General features: G+C 36.6%; 1 protein-coding gene across 1 annotated transcript in view; it reads left to right on the top strand.

The window, feature by feature from the left end:
* The window catches only part of LOC107088164 (cadherin-4-like), a 119716-nt gene that overhangs the window by 84979 nt on the left and 14135 nt on the right, over positions 1 to 20602 (top strand). The window contains exons 8-11 of the mRNA XM_015380166.1: positions 5515 to 5771; positions 10790 to 10932; positions 17058 to 17297; positions 19549 to 19785. Of these exons, the coding sequence (XP_015235652.1) occupies positions 5515 to 5771; positions 10790 to 10932; positions 17058 to 17297; positions 19549 to 19785 (877 nt within the window). The remainder of the gene's footprint in view (positions 1 to 5514; positions 5772 to 10789; positions 10933 to 17057; positions 17298 to 19548; positions 19786 to 20602) is intronic.

The raw sequence follows: 20602 nt of genomic DNA, 5'->3' as shown, positions 1-20602 counted from the left end.
GCCTATAAGCCTATTTAAAATAGAACAAATAAAAATAAATAATTAGATAGAGATTCACTACTTTATAGTCCTATACACTTCAGTGCACACAACCCGGGTTTGTAACACACAGACATCATCAGTTCTCAGGTGAATATAAGAGCTACTACGGTAATGCTGATACTGGTAATTAAACTTCACAATGACACTATAACAACGTAGGTTTGGTCAGCTGGGATGAACCTTAGTCACTGTGTTTGTCACATGTGACTATTAGCTCCAAAATCCTTTTACGAAAAGCACAAGGAGATAATTATATAACACTATTTAAATATTCAAACACACTGTCAACTGCATTCTGTATGATGTGTAGTAAGTATAAGGCCATGAATAAGGCTATATAAGGCAGTACAATTGCATCAGCAATTACTTAACAGTTCTCCACACCCACAAAGAAAAAAGGATCAAAATAGATCAAAGATCAAAACAACACTCTAAAATACTATTGTTCCGTTAAGCTGCACAAATAGATATGAAAGTGCTCGGCACCATACTCTTACTTTGAGCTACAGGCAGAGTGACCTGGTTACATGCTAGGTTGGGTTGTGGGTGGTCTGGCTGCCGGTGAAACTGCTATCAGAGGCGCGCGGACAGTCTACTCCCTCTGGCTGCTCTCTGTTAGTGTTCTTCTTCCCTTGTGGCGGTTAAACAATCCGAAATGCGACTCTGTGCCATATTCCCTCCTTGTTTCTGTCATTGGACTATGTAAATTTACTAGTGTGCTGCCAAGAGCAGATACCTCTTTTCTCTGCAACCACTAGCTTGCTCAACGTTGCCATGCCAAATACTTTGCACACATTTATAATTTGTGCAAAGTGTTTTTAGTAAAAAAAAAATTTAAATCTCCCCCTCACCACTAGGGGGTACTGCAGGGCCCCTAGCACCCCCACTTCCCACGGCCATAGGTATAATAAGCAGAAGTGTCGATGATTTTGTTTGCCTGATAAGTCATCATCAAAATCTTTGTCTAGTCTACGCCTTGACAACGAAAACTCACCACGCCTCATTATTTTGCAGGTATCTAAGAGCCTTGTTTATTTAGTCACCGTCCCATTGACATCAGGAAAAAATGGTTTGTTTTTTGCCATTCTCCTTGTTGATGAAAACAACACTGCCACAAAGATAAATCATTATCTACTTTATATCCGTAAAGCTTTGCTATATTTTTTTTACACACAAAAAAGGGATTTTAAGTTTGACTAAACTGTAGCCAAAACGTCCTCCAATTCATTTAAACCAAGTTTTATATATTCTTGTGTTTCATGTGTGGGATGAATAGTTGGAGTCCTTTTGATTAGTAATTTTGCTATCCACTAAATTGTTTGAAACTTAGAATTTCTATCTTAATGCAGAATTAAAAGTAAAAATAATTCATTTTTGATTAAAATTTAGTTTTATAGCTATTAAGTTTATGGGATATCAGTTTCATTCTCCCGTTTGGGAGTCATTAAGATGCGCTGCACACGTTTTAATGTTAAATATTATTGTGGGGGTTTCCTCCACACAGTACACATCCTTAGAATTGCCAGCCATGTAAAATAAGCTGGCCTCCATTTACTGCAGTTGGCACTAAAGGCTCCATTAGTCATTCCATGAGAAATTGATTTGGTCCGAATTCTTCGGACCTGCACACAGGTGTGACAGGCTACATGCTCACCTGGCTGCTTTGTTGAGTTTCTGCCATTGCAAGAGAACAGGAGCAACAGTTTTATGAAGAAAAGACAAAAGACCAGCAAAGTACATTTTAAACCCCATTAAAGATTCCAAACAAAAAGTAAAAGGAAATAAAATTTGTCTAGTGGGACGGAAGGGCCAAACTGGAGTCTAATCGGTGATAGAATAAGACAAGAGTAATTATTTGGGAAGCTTTTAACAAAAAGGGAGTAGTGTAATAGTTTAATGGTGCATAACTGTCTGAAGATTAGGTTAGTAAACTACATTAAACTTAGTATACCCAGAAGTTTTAAGAGGGTATAAAAAGGTCAACAATAAAACAAAAGTCGATACACATTCTGATTGTTACTCTGTGTGCACTTGTTTACACCCTGGAGGTTTTTAATAACCTTCATTTGTATATTTGTATGTTGCATGTGTTCCTATAAGGCTCTTATCATGTTTCACAGATATTATTTATTAATGTGACCTTCTGGAGCCAGAGATGTTTTCAACATCCATCTGACTCCTGCAAATCATATCTCACAATAATGTTAACAAATAGCACTAACATGCATTATAATTCCCTCTGCAGTCTGAGCAATGAGCACTGGTGTTTTGCTTCTCTTCATTATCTCTAGATGACTGACTTTAATAATCCATTCCTCTCACTCCCTGTGAAATTCAGCAGGCAGCTGGGTAGCCGTAAGCTTGCATGAGACCCATGGGAGGTTATCAGGAAATCATAAAATAAGAGACAAGCCACCCCCTGAGAGGAAATAAGCAATACACTGTCTCAACAAATAAACACAGGGGCTTCAACTCAAACAGAGAAAAAATTACACAACCCAAACATTCTCATTTGATAATTTTTTGAAAAAATCAAGTGTAGAAGCCACATAAAGTCTTTCCTTTGTAATCATAGTTTTCTTACCAAGTCATCCATAGAGACAAATGGTAATAACACCAACACCTAGGTAGCTATCAGTCTACCACGAGGACCTTGCACTTCTGCGTAAACAAGACTTTAAGTCTTAACAGGAACATGTCACACATTTACGCTGCTCTCTGGAGGATTTTAAGAGTCATTCTTATTTTGTCACATGGTAATAGAGTCTGTAGGGTAACAACTTCACATTGAAAGCAAACAGATAGAGCCACTTGCTTCAAATGAGTCATTAAGATATGTAAATCACAGATTATGTTAAATACACAAGATGAGAGGGGAAACAGGAGAGGAGGAGAAATGTGCGACCAAGGCAGATTTCCTTGGATTGAGAATTCAGGCCTCCTGAGAGCTTAGATCACAGAGAAGCGAGGTGGGGCAGAGGTGAGGAACCAACAGGGCTGGAATGGGGAGTCCAACGGTGCAAATTATGTAAAAGGGAAGGAAAAAATGGGCAAAGTGGTAGAGAGGAGATACAAGATGTGATAGCTCATGGGCAAGAGATGGAAGCCATGTTATTGACCTCTCACCCCTGTGGTTTCCCTCAGGCTGTGTGGGTTTGTGTAAATGTGTGTGTTTTACTTTAGCCTTCAGCTATACTCCAGACCTCCCGATGATCAGAACACCACAGGCTTTAGATCAAAGAGCAATGAGCGTGGTTTGCCTTCAAATGGGTTACCAGTGGTCTATGGGGTCACACATACAAGTCCACACTTCCTCTCTTTTATTAATAAATATTTATGCACATATGCCGGTGTGTGCAATCATAAGGAAACTATTGCACCAACAATCACACAAAGGAACACTTTCCCCCGCTGTGCTGTGGTCAACCAATCATCCTGATTAACAATGCTGTTTATTGTCCCTCTGTGTTCACACTGATAACAATAAAGCAGTGCAACATAAGGATCCACTTAGAGTCGTCTGCGTTACTATCAAGCATAAGCTCTATGGCTGTAATCATCATCTGGTTGTTATAAGATGTGCAGTTCTTACAAAATGCCTATTGGTTCTGTTTTTATAACTGCTCATTGTTGTAATTTGAAGTTGATCTTATAGTCTCCAAAAAACAAACAACTGTGACACTGGTTTAAGCTCCAAATGTTTCACTTTGAGCATCCAGGACATAGCAACAGTACCTGAAATCTCAACACAGTTCTTTATGTACATGCATTGATGTGTGACGGGCACGTTGACATGGTAAAGCTGTACTTTTATCACATCAATCAGACAGACACTGACAAATGATTCTTTGACTAGTGTTTTTATATTTAAAAAGAGGAATTATTCCTATTACTTACAACAAACCGCTACTTCAAATTTTGCTACCTAGGCTTTCATAAGGACTATAATACTATTAATAGTAAAATTAAAAGGAGAATAACAATGGACTTGAGGAATTGTGTTTATCTGTTTGACTCTTAAACCCTGCTTTTAACTTACAATACTTTTAGAAACTATTTAATTAATTACAGATTACCTTGGTTGTTTTCTTTTTGTCACCTTTTTTTATCTGGCTTTTATTGACATTACATTGTCACAAGTACAGAGCAACAAATTTAACTCTCTGCATTTAACCCATCCCCTAGGGGAGCAGTGGGCTGCCATTGTGAGGTGCCCGGGGAGCAGCGTGGGTTAAGGGTCTTTGCTCAGGGAGCCAGAGTGGCAGTCTGTGAGATTGGGCCTCGAAACTCAAAACCTCTGGATTCCAAGAGCAATGTCCTAACAACTAGGCTGCCACACCCCACAAAACATTTAAAAGTTTTAGTAAATTAAATCAATCTAAAATTCAGACAAATATATAATGAATGAATACCTTGGGGGTGCTGCATGCCGTCTTTTAGGTGGTCTGTACTGATGGACATAGGCTACTGGCCTTGTGGTCTGGCTGCCTCTAGGTGGGCTCAGGAACCTGGGACACTGTCTTGGCCTGGGGGGCCTGGGTCTTGGCAACTATATTGCCAGGTTTTTATACCGGTTTATACCAGACTGGCAGCGCTTGGTGTATTGGTGCGCCTAACGCTGGTGGGGGTGTGGATGTATAGAGCCTCCCTCCACTGTTAGGTCTCAGGGTATGGGCTGTTTAGGTCAGTAGGGGATTTGACTCCCTGGGAACGCCAATTTGTCCCCCAGTCCTTTCCCCCCCATTTCCCAACCACCTCCCTACACCCTGACAGTTGGTCTGTTGCATAACCTTTTAAGAATTTCAGCCTATGCTTTCTTTAATCATAATTTCATTAAAGCCTAACTGGTGATGTTTTTGGGGGTTGTGGCTTGTAAGGTCATCCTACTATATCGTAAATAGATTTAAAATCTTGATTTGTTTACTCCAAAAGCTTACTTTTATTTTTCTAAGCTATTTACAGGTGGATGTGCAGGTGTACTTTGGAATATTTCCTAAAACACTTGCATCTAAGTGTCATAAACTGATTGTCAGACTTTCTTATTTTGCAGTATTTAGGAGACAGCAGAACCTATGGTACCGTACATCAGTGTAGAGCGAGAATGAGACACTGTTTGGTCTTGAGAGTTTTTTCAGGAATATATAATTGGGAGACAAGTATTTGGCGAACATGGGGGTTTTTCCATTTGCAACGCATTTACAAGTCTTTATGTACTCTTCAACAGTGAAAGCTGCAACCTAAAAGGAACAATCCAGAAAGACAGATTTTTATATTTAATTTAATTTAAATTGAAAAGGCATATCACCTGCTGTCAAACAAGAAATAAGTAAAAGGGACACACTACACAAGTAAAAAATATGTTAGCTGTGATTTAAAGAAGTGGCTGGAGTAAAGTAACATACCCTTGTACAGGAAATTACTTAAAGCTTACTGTTTTTCACAAATGAATTAATGATTTTTCTCATTCTCCAGCCAGTTGATTTTGAGATGAACCGTGCCTTCATGCTCACGGTGGTGGTGTCTAACCAGGCCCACCTAGCCAGTGGGATCCAGTCTTCGCTTCAGTCAACCGCTGGTGTCACCATATCTGTGAAGGATGTCAACGAGCCACCTTATTTCCCCACCAACCCTAAACAGATCCGATTCGAGGAAGGTGTTCCCACTGGCACCAGCCTGACCACTTTCTCAGCTTCAGATCCTGACAGACTCCAGATGCAACAGATAATCAGGTACAGCATGCACACTGTGATTTGCCATTGGTTCTTTTCACTCTTGGCAGTTTATTCTAAATTATCTTAACTTATTTCAAACTCTTCCTTACTGTACTCCAAGAACAAAAATCTAAATGATAGTTTGCAATAAGAGGTAAAAGTGCAGCTACAGGAGTGATATTGGCTGTACCCATCATTCTTAACTTATTTTCTTAAGTATTGGAGATAACTTTATGCAGCATCAACATTTAGAGCTTGATCTTCAAACAGGTGCAAACAGCCTTTTTCAATATGCAGACCACATTCTAATAAGCAGACCACCAAGTTAATGGGTGGAGGATTCGCAAATCTAGATATTTGCCATAGCCACCGTTTTTGCGTCTTTTTATCACCACTTTACTTTTGTTCACAGCTGTTTGAGATGAGGCTTTGTGGGTACAAGGTGCACTATAAATATTGTTTTTTCTAATATCATTATTACCTCCATCTCTATGGCCTGGAACCTCACCTTTCTTTTACAGCCACTCGTAAACTGCCAGTTGAACATGCACTTTGCTCATTTTAATGAGCGTAGCCAAATCGATTGTACATCTTAACATTTGTGCTGTAATCTTTGGCTCTGATGTTAAACAGGATCTAACTGTAAAAACATCCAGTAGACCCTAATTTTTGACGTCTTGCTGTCGGTTCAACTTTCTGGCTAAAGGTGCTGTGCCCCTTCAGAAAGAAGTGCTCTATTAATAACCCTCTGAAATTACGAAGAGATTTAAATCATGACGCAGTTGCAAAGCTCACACTTTATTAAATGCCTATAGAATAGAGTAAGTGTACTGGCATAATTGAAAATAGGAAGTGAGAAATTTGCAATTGAGACAACAACATGGATGTTCTGTTTGGGATTAATGCAGCCTCACACTCAGCTACTCCTTCTTTCTAATTTTCTTTGTGGGGAACATATCTAAACAATTTTCTCAGTTAATTTCACAGCAGATGAGAGGGTAAATTGTGTGTACATTATACATTTGGAAGACACTAAAGCCACCAGCTGGGGCTTCTCCCCCTCTGTTTGACTTATTTCTCTATTTCTCTCTCTCTTGTTTTTGCTCTCTTTTTAATTAGGTTTTTATAAGTTTTTTTTTTTATATAAGTAGGTATGGGACTGCTCAGTGATGCAGTGGGTAGCACTGCTGCCTTGCAGCAAAAAGGTTTCCGGTTTGATTCCCGGCCCGGGGTCTTTCTGCATGGAGTTTGCATGTTCTCCCGGAGCATTTTACTCCGGCTTCCTCCCACAGTCCACTGTGTTTGTAAATGGTTGTTTGTCTCTGTGTTGCCCTGCGATAGACTGGCGACCTGCCCAGGTGTATAATGACTGTATAAATGTTTGGTAGGAATGCTTTAAAAGAGCCAAGACATTAAATAGAGAACTACAGCATAATCCAAAAGTCAAACTTAAGGTGAAAATCGGCTTGAGGGACTTAAGAGTACTGCCAAGCAGAAACAAACTGTGGACAGTGAGATAACTTTAGGTCAAGGTTTTGACTTGACAGGTGCTTATCAAAGACAGGACATACTGAGGTGTCCCATTGTGATTAGGCCAGAGAGAGAAAGAGAGAGAGAGAGAGAGAGTGAGAGGTCGGGACAGCAAGGCATCATGCATCACCTGTCATACACACAACCAGTAAGGTCGAGAGATGGGACTGGAGACACTGGCATGAATGATTACCCAAACTGCCTCAGCTATGCTCAAGACATGCATTTTTTATCCTCTGGGTCGGGGGTTTGAAAAATAAATGTCATACCTCTCCCTGCTGCTTGCTAAGATCACTAACCTGCCAGGACTAATCATACATCCAGCTGTATTCAAACACCTCCCAACTCCCAAATGAGCTGAGCCTTCTGGTGGTAGAGACATGGGGAAGCATAGCAAATGATGCACAGGAGGAGATTGTACAAGCAATACTACCAGTTTAACATATAATCCTAATTTTCTTCAAAACTGCAGCAGAAAAAAATAACTAATTGTTTTATATTTTCTAATCTGTAAACACTTTGAACCACTGAAAAAAACAAGTCTACCGGTAATATTATTAGGTATTAACAATAATATCATAGAGCTGTAAAAACTGATTACAATGTCAGAAAATACTTTAATTAAAGTTCCAAAGCAGAGAACAGAACTCTATGCATACATTTGTTTTTTACCCTAATTTGTTTTTGAGACTAATTGTAGATCAAAACCAAATAAACTCTCTAAATTTATTAGCCATTTTAGCTTAGACTCTGCTAACTTAATTACCCCTCTTTTTGAACAAGAAGGATATTGTTTAACACAGAATTAAACAACATAGATGAAATTAATTTAAACTCAATACATTTGCAGTAAATTTAAGTTATTTAAAGATTGTTTTAAGACTAATAGAAAAAGCCACAGTAGAGAGTGACACAGTCTGCCTTTGGAGTTGCTGGCTAAAACTAAACTCCTATTGCATTATTGGATTGCTCCCCCCTGAGGATCAATGCAAAGTCAGATTTTTCTAAGGTGATCCTATCCTTTCCTATCCTTAATGTCTTCATATAGCATTTTATGGTGATTCCATTTGATGGAAAAAACTACTTTTGAACAGACTTGTTCTCCTGGTTCAGAAAATAATACTTTTCTTGGAACACTGTTATCGTTAATTGCTATTGATATAGCAACATGATGATGATCTCCGATATGACTGAAGCCTACGATTAGCATGTTCTAAAAATAAGGTGTGGAGTGGGGCCATATTGATTGGCCTAATGATACATAACAAAGTCTAGGCTTTGTGAATCACTCCCAGGTTAACGCTCCAACTTTACTTTTGCATATAAAAGACGCTTAACTAAAAGATAAAAGATATACTCACCATTACTTCACATTCACTTGTATATAATCTGCATATATATATATATATATATATATATATATATATATATATATATATATATATATATATATATATATATATATATACTCTTTTTATGAAAAATATATTTTTATAATCATATATCTGTTATTGTAGACTGATGATATTATTTTATCTTAATAATGCTCTTTGATGTTAATGCAGAAAAGTAAGGTTAGGGGAAAGCTTTTAAATAAAAAGCTATTTTAAGACCTGACAGGTTTAACTCTGCATGTCATGTTTTGACAGTAACTCTGTTTACCAGTTGGCTTCAGCCTGTTTAGAGTGTTAGTCTTTGACAGTTTGACTGCTATAAAATGTTTACCTGCTGTTTTCATTAGACAACCCCACTTTTTCTTTGCACAAGTGTTAGAAAAGTATTTCATGACTTAAAGCTTCCTCCACCTTAACTGGCATCTGTGGTAATTAATTCAGTTTTTTTGCTGTAGAATTCATGTTCTAGAACACAAAGAATAAGCAATTTAATTTGAGTCAGTTTATGAGGTGATGGAAAGGTTATACGAAAAAAGAAATAGTTTTATCTTTATCATCAGGCCCAAGGTTATTGGGACTTAAAATATTTTCTACTTGTGATATTACGGTTTATTAGAGGACTGTGGTAACCATAGCAGTTTGTGTAGTTGTAGTTTGTTTCAAACTACGCAAAGGCTAACTTGCAGTGGAGTTGAACAATTTCAGCTGCAGTAGGCATTAAATGCAACAGCTGTGTTTGATCATGCAGTGATGCTGGTATTTCTGAATCTTTTCTGTTCTTCCTCTTTTCCTTCCCACCCATTTGGCTAATTTCCTTCACTCCCTCTGCCACCCCCTGTTACTGACTCACCGAGTTATTAGTGAAGGTTTTACAATCTGCGAGTCAAGCTTCCTTGTGTGTAACCACTTTAAGTATAGAAATATCCCTGACATGATCTTCGTCTCTGCAATGCGCTGTGCCTGGGAATCCTGCCTACTGCCTGCTGGGAAAATTCCACCGCCTTCTCAGCAGGGGAGAGATTTTACTTTCTGTCCTCCACCCCGGCCATTACTACCTGCTGCCACCTATCACTCCAAAGCTTTTTCTTTTTTTTTCTTTTCCATTAAGGAGAACCATATTCATGAATACTTTTTCATTGAAAAATAAGCAGGTTTTGAACTGCAGTGTATTCAGCCGGCATGAAAGCAAAAATAAGGTCAAATCCGTTTCTATAAAGATGGATTTAAAACCTGATATATAGAATATAAGACTTGCCAGTTTGCCCTTCCTGCCTTCCAGTAAATTAAATCACACAGATGTAGAAAACCTTGTTGTGTGAGGTCAAGGTGTCACATGTTCACAGATGATGCTTTTACATGGGAGTGAGACTGCATTTAAGCGAGAATGCAGCTAGTGAATACTCTATCGCAAAGCAAACAAAAGAATGGGTGAAAGGACACAGACAGGGATAAGGAAATGTATGAATGCCGGGAGCAGCTAGATCAGTCTGACAAACTATCCCCCAAATAACTAAAAGAATGGAAAAGGGCAATAGCAACAAAAGCCAGCGAGACCAAAACAGTGAGATCAGAGTGATAATAGGGATTTAGTCTAAGAGAGGATCCTGTTTTTTTTTTTTTTTGCATCTTTGTCCCAGAAGAGGGCTGCCACCTTCCAGCACGTCGCATTTCTTGTTCATTGATCAGTACAAGGAGTCCTCCAAAATGAGAAAACACTAAAAATGTATCTACGTTACCCAGTCAAGCAGTCAAAACCTGTCCTTCCTTAGATTGAACTCTTTTTTTTCCAAAGTGTGCTAACATGTGTGCCACCATTAACAAACAATTCACACGCTGACGGTTTTAGCAGCACATAGGCAAGGAGGCAATTTTATTGCCGGTACACAGCAGTTAAAAAAAAGTTAAAATTGACTGTAGGCTTTGGCTCTAAGTAAAGAATCAATAAGAAAATAATTGCTGTGATGTTTAGGGTGTTCTGATTTTGTGCATGTGTTTCAGAGGGTAATCTGTGTTTCACTGGCATAAGAAAAGTGGCATAAAGGATTGCTTATAGACGTACTGTAGAAACTCCAGCGCTAACTTCTGCATCTATCTATCCATGTCTGTGTTTAGGTACTCAAAGCTGAATGACCTCGCAAACTGGCTATCTATCAACAGAACCAGCGGTCAGATAGTAACTACAGGAGTTCTGGACCGGGAGTCTGTCTATGTAAAAAACAACATTTATGAGGCTACTTTTCTGGCTATAGACAATGGTAAGAAGCTGTACTCTTTTCTCGTATTTGCACTATATAGTTTATCAATGCTGCTGTGTTTATTGTACTTTCAAAACAACAACATAGACCCGTGGATGTGGACGGAGATCTACATTTTTTTGTCCTTTTCAAGTCAGTCATATTTAGATCTTCAGTAATACCAATTGTCAATCTGCCAACATCATTATTTTTTTTACTTTAAACCCTAAATAGTTTAATTTACAAAGTTTTTTTTGGTTCAAAGCAAAAGGAAACTATTTAATTGTGTTTTCATGAATAGAATTTAGCTTTTAATTAGAACCAAACTGTTCTGTGTGCAACCCCCAGATTCAGGCTTATGATTTGAAATTTTATTTTTGTATGAAGGTATTTCTGTTGCAAATTTTATTGGTGTAGAGTGTGCACTTAAAGGCAAAGAGAAAAATCCTTTCAAAAAAAAAAAGGTTAAAAAAAATAAAACAAATGAATTTCAGTAGATTCAGATTTTTCATTTATAAGACCTTTTTTGGCTCTCTTTTAAACTCCTTGATGCCTGCAAATCTTCATCATTGCCATTTGTTTTATATTTTCACAAATACAAAAACAGGTTATTTTTTTCTTGTTTTCAATACAAGTAAACACATTTTAGTCCGAGTCACCCATCAAAACCCTCTCACTGTCATTTTTTTATTCATATTGATCTAATCCATACTGTTCTCAATATATCCAGAACTTTGTATGAAACAGTAAATGTGTATATTTCTTTACCAATCACAGACACAAAACTGCTGTTACACCTTCAATCATTTTTTTTGTCGAGGTACACAAAATATAAAAACTCATGTGTTATATCTTTGCTTCAGGTAGTCTAGCACATTTTGAGCATAAGACATTCACAAACCTATGCTTGAACACAAAACAGTAAATGCAACTGCAAACATTTGCTGACATGATTCAAAAATGCTGCTTTATGAATAAATATGGCTTAGATAGACTCCTTGGCACTTAGAGTATTAAGGAAACAAAAGGAAAAAAAATAGGGCATCAGCTGCACAAGATTGTGTTGATTAGGTTGTAGTCATGAACATCTGCTGTACACTGCTGTGAGTGAATGGCAGAGTGGATTTATAAACTTACATCACGACACAAACTGTCAAATCTTTCTTTTTATGTTAACTTTAGATCTAAAGTTTAAAGGTGGTTTGTAGCAGTTACATAAACGCCTCCCTTTTTCTGCTTTAACAGTTAAAAAGTCTACACATATTAGCAATGCTATTTTCCTTGCTCTGTCACACTGCTTCAGGGTAACTACATGGATTAAATCAAAATATCTCTACATAGGCCTAAAGATTTTCTTGATATATTGTCTATAACAAATCTGACCAAAAATATATGTAATAAGACTAAATTAAAACTCTCTACAGTTGATAAATTACTTTTAAACAGTTTGAAACAGGAATGTTTTCTTTGTCATTTTGCTTTCAGGTTTTCTGACTTTAAAGGTATAGTGGAGGATTTTTGCAAAATTTTTGAATAGACCTGGCCTATTGCACATGCACAACCCTGTACCAGCTCCTGAGAAGGAACGCCTATTAAACGTGTGCAACAACATTGCCCTAGCCCATGCATTGCTTATATAAGCTTACTTTCCAAAAGAAGATGTGCAGTTTTTCCACCATGTCAGACTCCAGAGTAAAAGTAGGGACGAGCACGTAGGACAGCCTTTCGTAAACATTTCAACAGAATGATCGACTATTAGGAGGACCACTTATTTTGATGATTTACCTGTAAGAACTATACCACTATACCTTTAAGTAAATATTTAATCTCAAATAGAAATATCTTACCTCTAGCAAGATATTTTAGTCAGATTAGAATATTGAACTTGTAGATTTAAAAATAATTTTTGGTCCAAGCATTGGAATGACTTCTAACATAATTTTTTTTATTTTTATTTTTTCTTATGAAAGTCACTTTGCATCAGAATACAGATCAAAATCATACTTTTTGGATGGATTTACAGGAGTACAGGAGCATGCAAAAGCTGAAAACTGCACAACTGAGCTAACTCAAAGGAAAGCCTGGATTCACACAGCTGGTCACACTGTTGATCCTCTCCTCTCTCCCTCTTTTATCTTCAGTCCAGGCCTGACTTCTCCTTCTATACCCCGTCATTTCTGTCGCATGTGTTATTTGTTCTGCCTCGAAGTTGAAACTTAAGCCTAACCAAGCACAAACTCAATCACAGCAAACAAACAAGTTCCACTTTAGTCAACTGGAATTGAGTGGCTGTTTTTCTCTTCAAGTAGGAAATGCCTTTTTCCCCTTTCCAAATTGCCTTATCAGTGACACACAGCTCTCTGCTGTGCTTACTTTAAGTTCAGCCGGGCTAAAAACTTAGTGGTATTTCTAAGTGTTAGCATTTGTGAAAACTCTAATGTGCAGCATTCAATTACATTTATTAGAAACATTAATATGTGCAGCTCACATGGAAAGGAGGTGGCAAGAGGTTGAATTTTGCCATCTTGCTGTATTGACCTTTCTTATTTGTGTTTTTTTGTTGCCTTATTTATAACCTAAACAAAATGTTGCCAATTTTTATTTCTCATCTAATGATAGACTAGTTTCACCTGATCTAAGCTTAAATGCACTTTTGCAAAGCTACAAACTTTTGAATTGGTTTGTATGCAGTTCTCAGTAAAGACAAAAATGATTCCAGTTCAAGCTGTTTATGTGATGTGTGTACTAAGCTGTGGAAATATAGCCTGATTTCTGTTTTTCTTTTCTTTTTTACAGCCCTTTTATAGTTATGTATAAAAAAAAACTTGCCAAAGACTAAAAGCATTTTTTCATTATTTATTTCATCAAGGAGAAAATTTTACTTTTACAAAAAATACCCCTTTGTGAAAAAAAGGGACCACTCCCCTTGTCAAATCAAAATTAAAATATTTTTGAAATTGCATGAAAATAACAGGTCTTATTACAGGATTTAGCCTAAAACTTCTTTAAAAATATTTCAGGAGAAGAGCATCATCCAATTAGTAAAACATGGCAGTGGTAGTGTGATGGTCTATACAGTAAACGCTCTACAGTTTTAGGGTGTAACATTGCCATAATTATTGGAACTTCGAAATGTTACTTTTACCAGAAAATTTATAAAGGAATATTAAATTCAATTCAGTTTATTTATATAGCACCAGTTCACAACACACATCACCCCAAGGGACTTTACAGCACTTAAAATTGGTCTGAATTTAAACTACATTGAAGTTCTGGACTTGAAACAGGCCAGCCATGCTTAAAATCCCTAAATCAATAGACTAACTTCCATTATTCCCACCAGTTCTAAGGTTAGCAGTTGTCATCCTCTTCACTAAGGGCATAGCCATTTAGGAAATTGATTTCCTATTTATTCAGATTACTCGCATATTATCACGTATGTATATATTTCTTGATAATCTTAAAATGTGAGCATGACAAATGCAGAAACATAGGACATAATTTTTTCCAGTACTACAGAGTACTTTGGCCATAATATAAAACAGATTATGGTAAAATGCTGTGAGGCAATAGGATTATTAGAGATGGACAGTGAAGAGGCTGTAACAGCGTAGAAAGAGGCACATGTCACATGCAAACACCACCCCCATGCTGCCCCCCCCTTGGATAAATCCTGTATAGCTTTGTTCACATAGATGTGTTCAACAATGAGCATATGGTCAGCTATTAGAAGCCTTTTCACTACTTCTTAAATCTATCAAAATAGAGTTAAGACAAATCCTTTTTGAGGAAATTACACCAACATAATTTATTTATCTGGTTAAAGCCCTCTTAATTCTCCTATCAGCTTTGCCAAGCTGCTTCAACATCTTTCCAATACAAGGCCGAGATTAGCAGATCCACAGACTGAGAGAAATCTGTGTGTGATTTATGTTCATATATCAACACGTGTACCAGCCTGTTTGTGAAGCGTTGTTGTTCTGTCCATGTTTGTATCAAGTTAGTACTTTAAACTTAGCTTTGCATATGTCACTTTTGCTTACTTTTCATCCACACTGCAAGCTGATTGCATAGATTGTTGAAATAAATTATTTTTTTAAAGAATTGTCTACAAAAATCGTTACCGTAATTATATGATTTTTTTTTTTGTGCAACATGTTATTTAGTCCAGTTATGATTAGAATAATCATTTTATATTATCTTGATTTGAATATTGCTTGAAACATTTGTGATTGTGATCCTATCCATTATTATGCAGACCTTTGTTCAGGAGTTATTAATATACAATTAGGGGCAAAACATCTAAAATGCTACACACTCTGCTTATTTTATAATCCATTGACCATCAGTCCTATAATACTATTTTTTTCATCCAGTTGTACATAAATTTTTTTTTATTAGCATTTAATGTTAAAATTGTCTATTTAGTTGTAAAATATTTTATTAACATATGAAATATATCAGGGCATTATAATAAAAGAAAATATTTTTCAATTATAAATCATTTGTCAAAAAATGAAATAAAAATAAATCAAATATACTTGTGGTGGGATCTCCTACAAAGATCAAACTGTTAACAAACTTATTGTGACCTGTCTCTGGTTGTGCCTTGCCCTTCTTTGGCAAATACCTTGCTCTCTAGCCACACTTAATTGGCTGATCTGTGTGATTTGCATAAATCCTTTTAAATTACCTTCCTCTTATCTGATCTCAGAGATAGGCCCTAAGATGGCAGAGTCCGTGCAATGACTCCACTGTTAGGGCATGACAGCAAAATGACTCGTAATTGGAGGCCGCTAAGGGTCGTCACCCCCTGGCACTCACTCAGTAAGCAGCTCAAAGCTTTATGCTGCTAAAAATCCCTTTTTTCCTTGATTTTTCTGTCACATTTGCCTGCTGTGCACACCTTTTCTTATTTGTTTTCTCGCTCGGCTATCTCACTTCCCCTGATTGTTAAATGTCTATCCTTTATTCCCAATTTTCCATAAATGTTGTTGGTAATGGTCTGTTACGCTGTTCAATCAATGCAACGGTTACAAAATTGTGTCTGTAGATGGGTTGTGAGTGTTTTTATGTGCAGCAGTGCATGTTATAGCAGTCCGAGGTTTACTATATTGCTGATGAAACAGCACCTGCAATGGCTTGCCTAAAGCATCAGAGCAACATTCACTAGTCCAGCTTCCGCTGACTCTAAATATTGGATCAGGAGCAGGATTACTGTGAAATTGTAGACACACCTTTTACAGAAATGTGGGAACTGTTTTATCTCTGCTTTATTGCTGAAAAAGTAAAATTGATGTAATAAGAGAATAGAGTATTACAGGTCCAGTGTGGTAAGCAAATTCTAAAAACAGTAGACAGTTTGTTTAATTATCAAGTGGTTTGAACTATATTTTTGCAAAAAATATCAAAATTGCAATTCATTTGCTTAAAGCAAGCACAAATCACTCTTTTGTTACCTTGTTTTTTGCCCAGTTTTTTTTTTCTCTTCAAAGGAAGATGTAGTAGACTTAACTTATACATTAATGAATATCAGCTACTTGCAGGAACTGTAGGTTGTATGCATGTTTGATCAAATTTACTGCATAATTATCTCAGAAAAACTTGATCTAATAGAATGCCCAGTTCTTTTTTCAGAAAAAAAAAATCTATTATCACTGTTGGAATTGAGCTTTTATGTCCACTATCAAAGATGACTCACGATGTTGTGTATATGAACACAGACAACGACCTGTTTTGTTGTATTACAGTCATCATTATTGTGCCTTAGCCGTCCTTGTGTGATTGAATGTGTTCTGCCTGCATCCCCATCGACTTTGATGGGATGGATTTAGCTGCAAGGCCAAAAGATAAGGTGATAAGCAAAACTGTCAAAAGTATTTCTTTCAAAAGTTAAAACTATCCCCCAGCCTGATCCCCTTTTCCCTCCAACATAATTATAAATGAAGAATGCCCATTTAATGTAATTCCTGTTCCATTTTTTTATAGTTTTTTTGTATTATTATTATTCTTATTTCATTATTTCTACGTCTTCTCTGTTGGCTGAAAAATTCTTTGTCCTCTCCTCCTCTGCACACATCTTTGCTTGTCATCTTCTCCTTCTGTCATGATGTTTTTGTTTTTGTTTCATCTCTTCCTTCTCTTAGGCTCCCCTGCAGCCAGCGGCACAGGCACGCTGCAGATTTATTTGATAGATATTAATGACAACCCCCCAGTGCTTGTACCAAGGGAGTCTCAGATCTGCGAAAGGATGAACAAGAACGTCAATGGCTTCAACATCACTGCTGCTGATGCTGACACAGACCCCAATGCCGGTCCCTTTGTCTTTGAGCTGCCCAACTTCCCAAGCAGCATCCGACGCAACTGGACCACTACACGAATCAGTGGTGAGTAGCTGTCTGTAAAAGGTTAAAAAAAGAAATACATTTTTAATCATGTTTTTTTAAACCATTCTTGCTAATATATTCCCTTTTGTAAATATTACATATTGCATACAGATAAATGAAACTCAGGAAAATTTAAAACAATTAGATGATTATATAAGTTTGTAATTATACCATATTTATTTTCTTATATTGAAGTACTTGATATGCCCCTTACTAATTTAAGAAAGAAATAACAACAGATTTCAAAGGATTTGTTCATAAAAAGTCTAATCTTCTTGAGATTACTGCAGAAGCTTGGCACACCTTTTGTTTGGAAATGTACCCTCTCTGCCTGGCAGAAACACAGAAACTTAGCCAGATTGGAGCCAGATTGAAGTGCTGGTGCACAGCCATTTTGTCGCTCCAGACGAGCTCTGCGGGGTTCCGTTCAAAACATGTTAATTTACTCTAAAACTTCTACAAAAGTTTTTTTTTTAAACCACAGAATGATGGTGCCATTACCATGTTGGGCAGCTTGCAGACTTTACACATGCACTTTTGAGTTGTTTCGAAGTAGAATATAATTGAAATATTAATAAAACTGTTTTTATGGTTTCCAATTTCATCCGTTAACTAGAAGTATAGACTCCTATTATTGTTACAGATTTTGTCCCATAAATCTTTAACAGACCAGGGTCATGACACAGTCTTGCCCTGCAACTTTCTTATATATTCTCATTATACCACCGATTTTCTTTTCTAAAAAGACCTATGAACCTTTCTTAGTAAATTAGCTTAGGCACAGATGCATTTGTGTCATGCTAGTACATCAAGGGACGTTGACTTACAGTAAATGAAAAATCTCAATTTTAAAACACAAGGAGCTAATCTCATATTTCATTGTGATAAAAAATGTGTAGAGGAAAAATAAACAAGGTTTAGCACTTGGAAAAAACAAATCAAATATTAAGAGCATGTTTTTGTGGGAGTCGTTTCTTGGGGTCAATATTGGGGCCAACCTCTGGAACCTGTTAATCAAAATGAGCACAAAGGCATGTCTTAAAGAAAAATAAACATGTTAATCATCCCCAATACTTTCTGAGAATATGGGCTGTGGAGACAGAAGAACAACCATAGTGAATGTCAATCATTTAAAATGCACTGTTTCCTTTTTTTTCATTTTATATTTCAAAGTAATAAAGGGAGTAAATAAATATAGATTTGAATTATGTTAAAACACTTAAATCAACATGAATCAAAGGTTGAATCACAAAATGTTCATCGTTTAATAATATTGAGCCTGACATGCAGAAAATGAGGATATTTTTAACTAATTTTATTTGAATTCCAACCCGTTACAGCCTCTTTTTGGGCTCATTACAGATCAAGTTAACAATTCTTTATCAGGTAATCTTATACAGGATTGCTCTAACATCAGTTCACATCTGGTTTACGTAGAAATTAAATAATGGAACAGATTTGTTAAAAACTACAGGTCATATGCTAACTTCAGCTTGTTGCAACAGAACCTGCCTGCTGATGTTATGTTGTTCAATTCTAACCTGGGGAACATTAGAAAGGATAGAAATGACTCTTTGACACAGTAAATTAATTCAAACATAAACCTTTCATGTAGAAATGTATTTACCTGCTTAAGTAGTATCCTCTGATTGTAAAATATTGCTTGTGGGGTTTTTAAATTTCCTATTTTTGGGAAATTTGATTGATAGCAGTAGGACGTCCATAAAAACTGCAAGTAACAGGGTTGTTGTTTATATATCCTGGACGTTTTGTTTTTTCTTAATACAGATTGTGTGAAAATAGCACCAGTCAGCGCATTATGGCTATTATTGATTTCCTTTTATATTTCTTGTCTTCCTGAGTTGCCACAGCAACAGCCATTGTGGACTATGCTTCCACTCAGGTCCAGAAATCTATACCTAAGCTTTCATTGTGCTTCCCAATTTTTGTACAAGTGGAATGCAATTGATTTTACCAGATTAAACTTCCTTTACTGACGTTATCTCTTTATTTTGAACATAGTTTAATTTAAAAGCCATATATTTGTAGGAAATCCAGAAAACTAAACTTGTCTAGAAAGGGGTATATTTCATGTTTCTGGTGTCATTTGAATATATTTACATTGCTGAAAATAAATGTATTACAATGTCTTGTTTTTCTTACTTGTAACTGTTAACAGTTTTTTTTTTTAAAACCTATCAATAGTAACATAAGTATTTCTTAACTTTTTTGTCTTCTTTTCCTTGCATAGGTGATTATGCCCGCCTGGCTCTTCGATACCAAGTTTACTTGGAACCAGGAATGTATGAGGTCCCTGTCATTGTGTCAGACTCGGGCAACCCACCGTTGTCCAACAGGTCCATTATCAAAGTGAAGGTGTGTCCCTGCGATGAAAATGGAGACTGCACAACACTCGGTGCCGTTGCAGCCGCTGGCCTTGGAACTGGAGCCATTATCTCCATCCTAATCTGCATCATCATTTTGCTTTGTGAGTGCTCTCTATTAACCAGTATACCTTGCTGTTCCTAAGAAGATCAAAATTTTGATTTAAACTCCTTAAAAATATATATAGATTTTGAGAAAAGATTAACTTTTACCAAAAAATTATACAGCGATGTGGATGCAAATGTTTGAAATATATAATTATCTCAGTCACTGGAACCCCTCAGAGTGGGGGAGTTTTTTGTTTCTTCTCTGGAAGTGTAAATATCTGTGGGCGTCTGTCTTGCCAGTTTTTCATGCCTGTGGATTGTCCTGTACATAGAAAACAAGAAACTTTTTCAAAGGCACTCTTTATTGCGGTTGGATTTTGTTTAGGTTTATTAATTATGAAGCTAAAAGGGTCCTAATATTCACACATACATGACAACATTCATAAATGTATTTCTCTTATATTTGAGAATATTTCTTGATTTAAAAATTACTTGTGATGTGAGAATGTGAATGTTTGAGATTCTCGTGACATGGTCTAATACACATATCACCTGATATTTCTTTTAAGACATGGTCTATTACACAAATAGATGTTTTTGAACAGGAACCAATCAAATATCTCTTGTTTAGTCAAACACAAAAATGTATCCCATGTGGGCGATGATTTACTTGTAAGTCAATGATGTGCATTCACATAGCCATGCAGTATACTGTAGGCATTTAGTGCGGTTGCAGGTGAACTTGTACTGTAAGCCGTTGGGGTTCAAATTGTTGAGACCTTAGCATAGTTTCTGGTAACGACAGTGGAGCAGTAAGTGAAAAATATTCTTTAATATGTTTAGCTAGTTATCTACCTTTTGTAGATTACAGTT

This window comes from Cyprinodon variegatus, unplaced genomic scaffold, assembly GCF_000732505.1.
Source record: "Cyprinodon variegatus isolate N-32 unplaced genomic scaffold, C_variegatus-1.0 Scaffold208, whole genome shotgun sequence".
Classification (NCBI taxonomy): domain Eukaryota; kingdom Metazoa; phylum Chordata; class Actinopteri; order Cyprinodontiformes; family Cyprinodontidae; genus Cyprinodon; species Cyprinodon variegatus.
The sequence above is the reverse complement of the archived record's forward strand: the minus strand, read 5'-3'. Positions and strand labels throughout refer to the sequence as shown.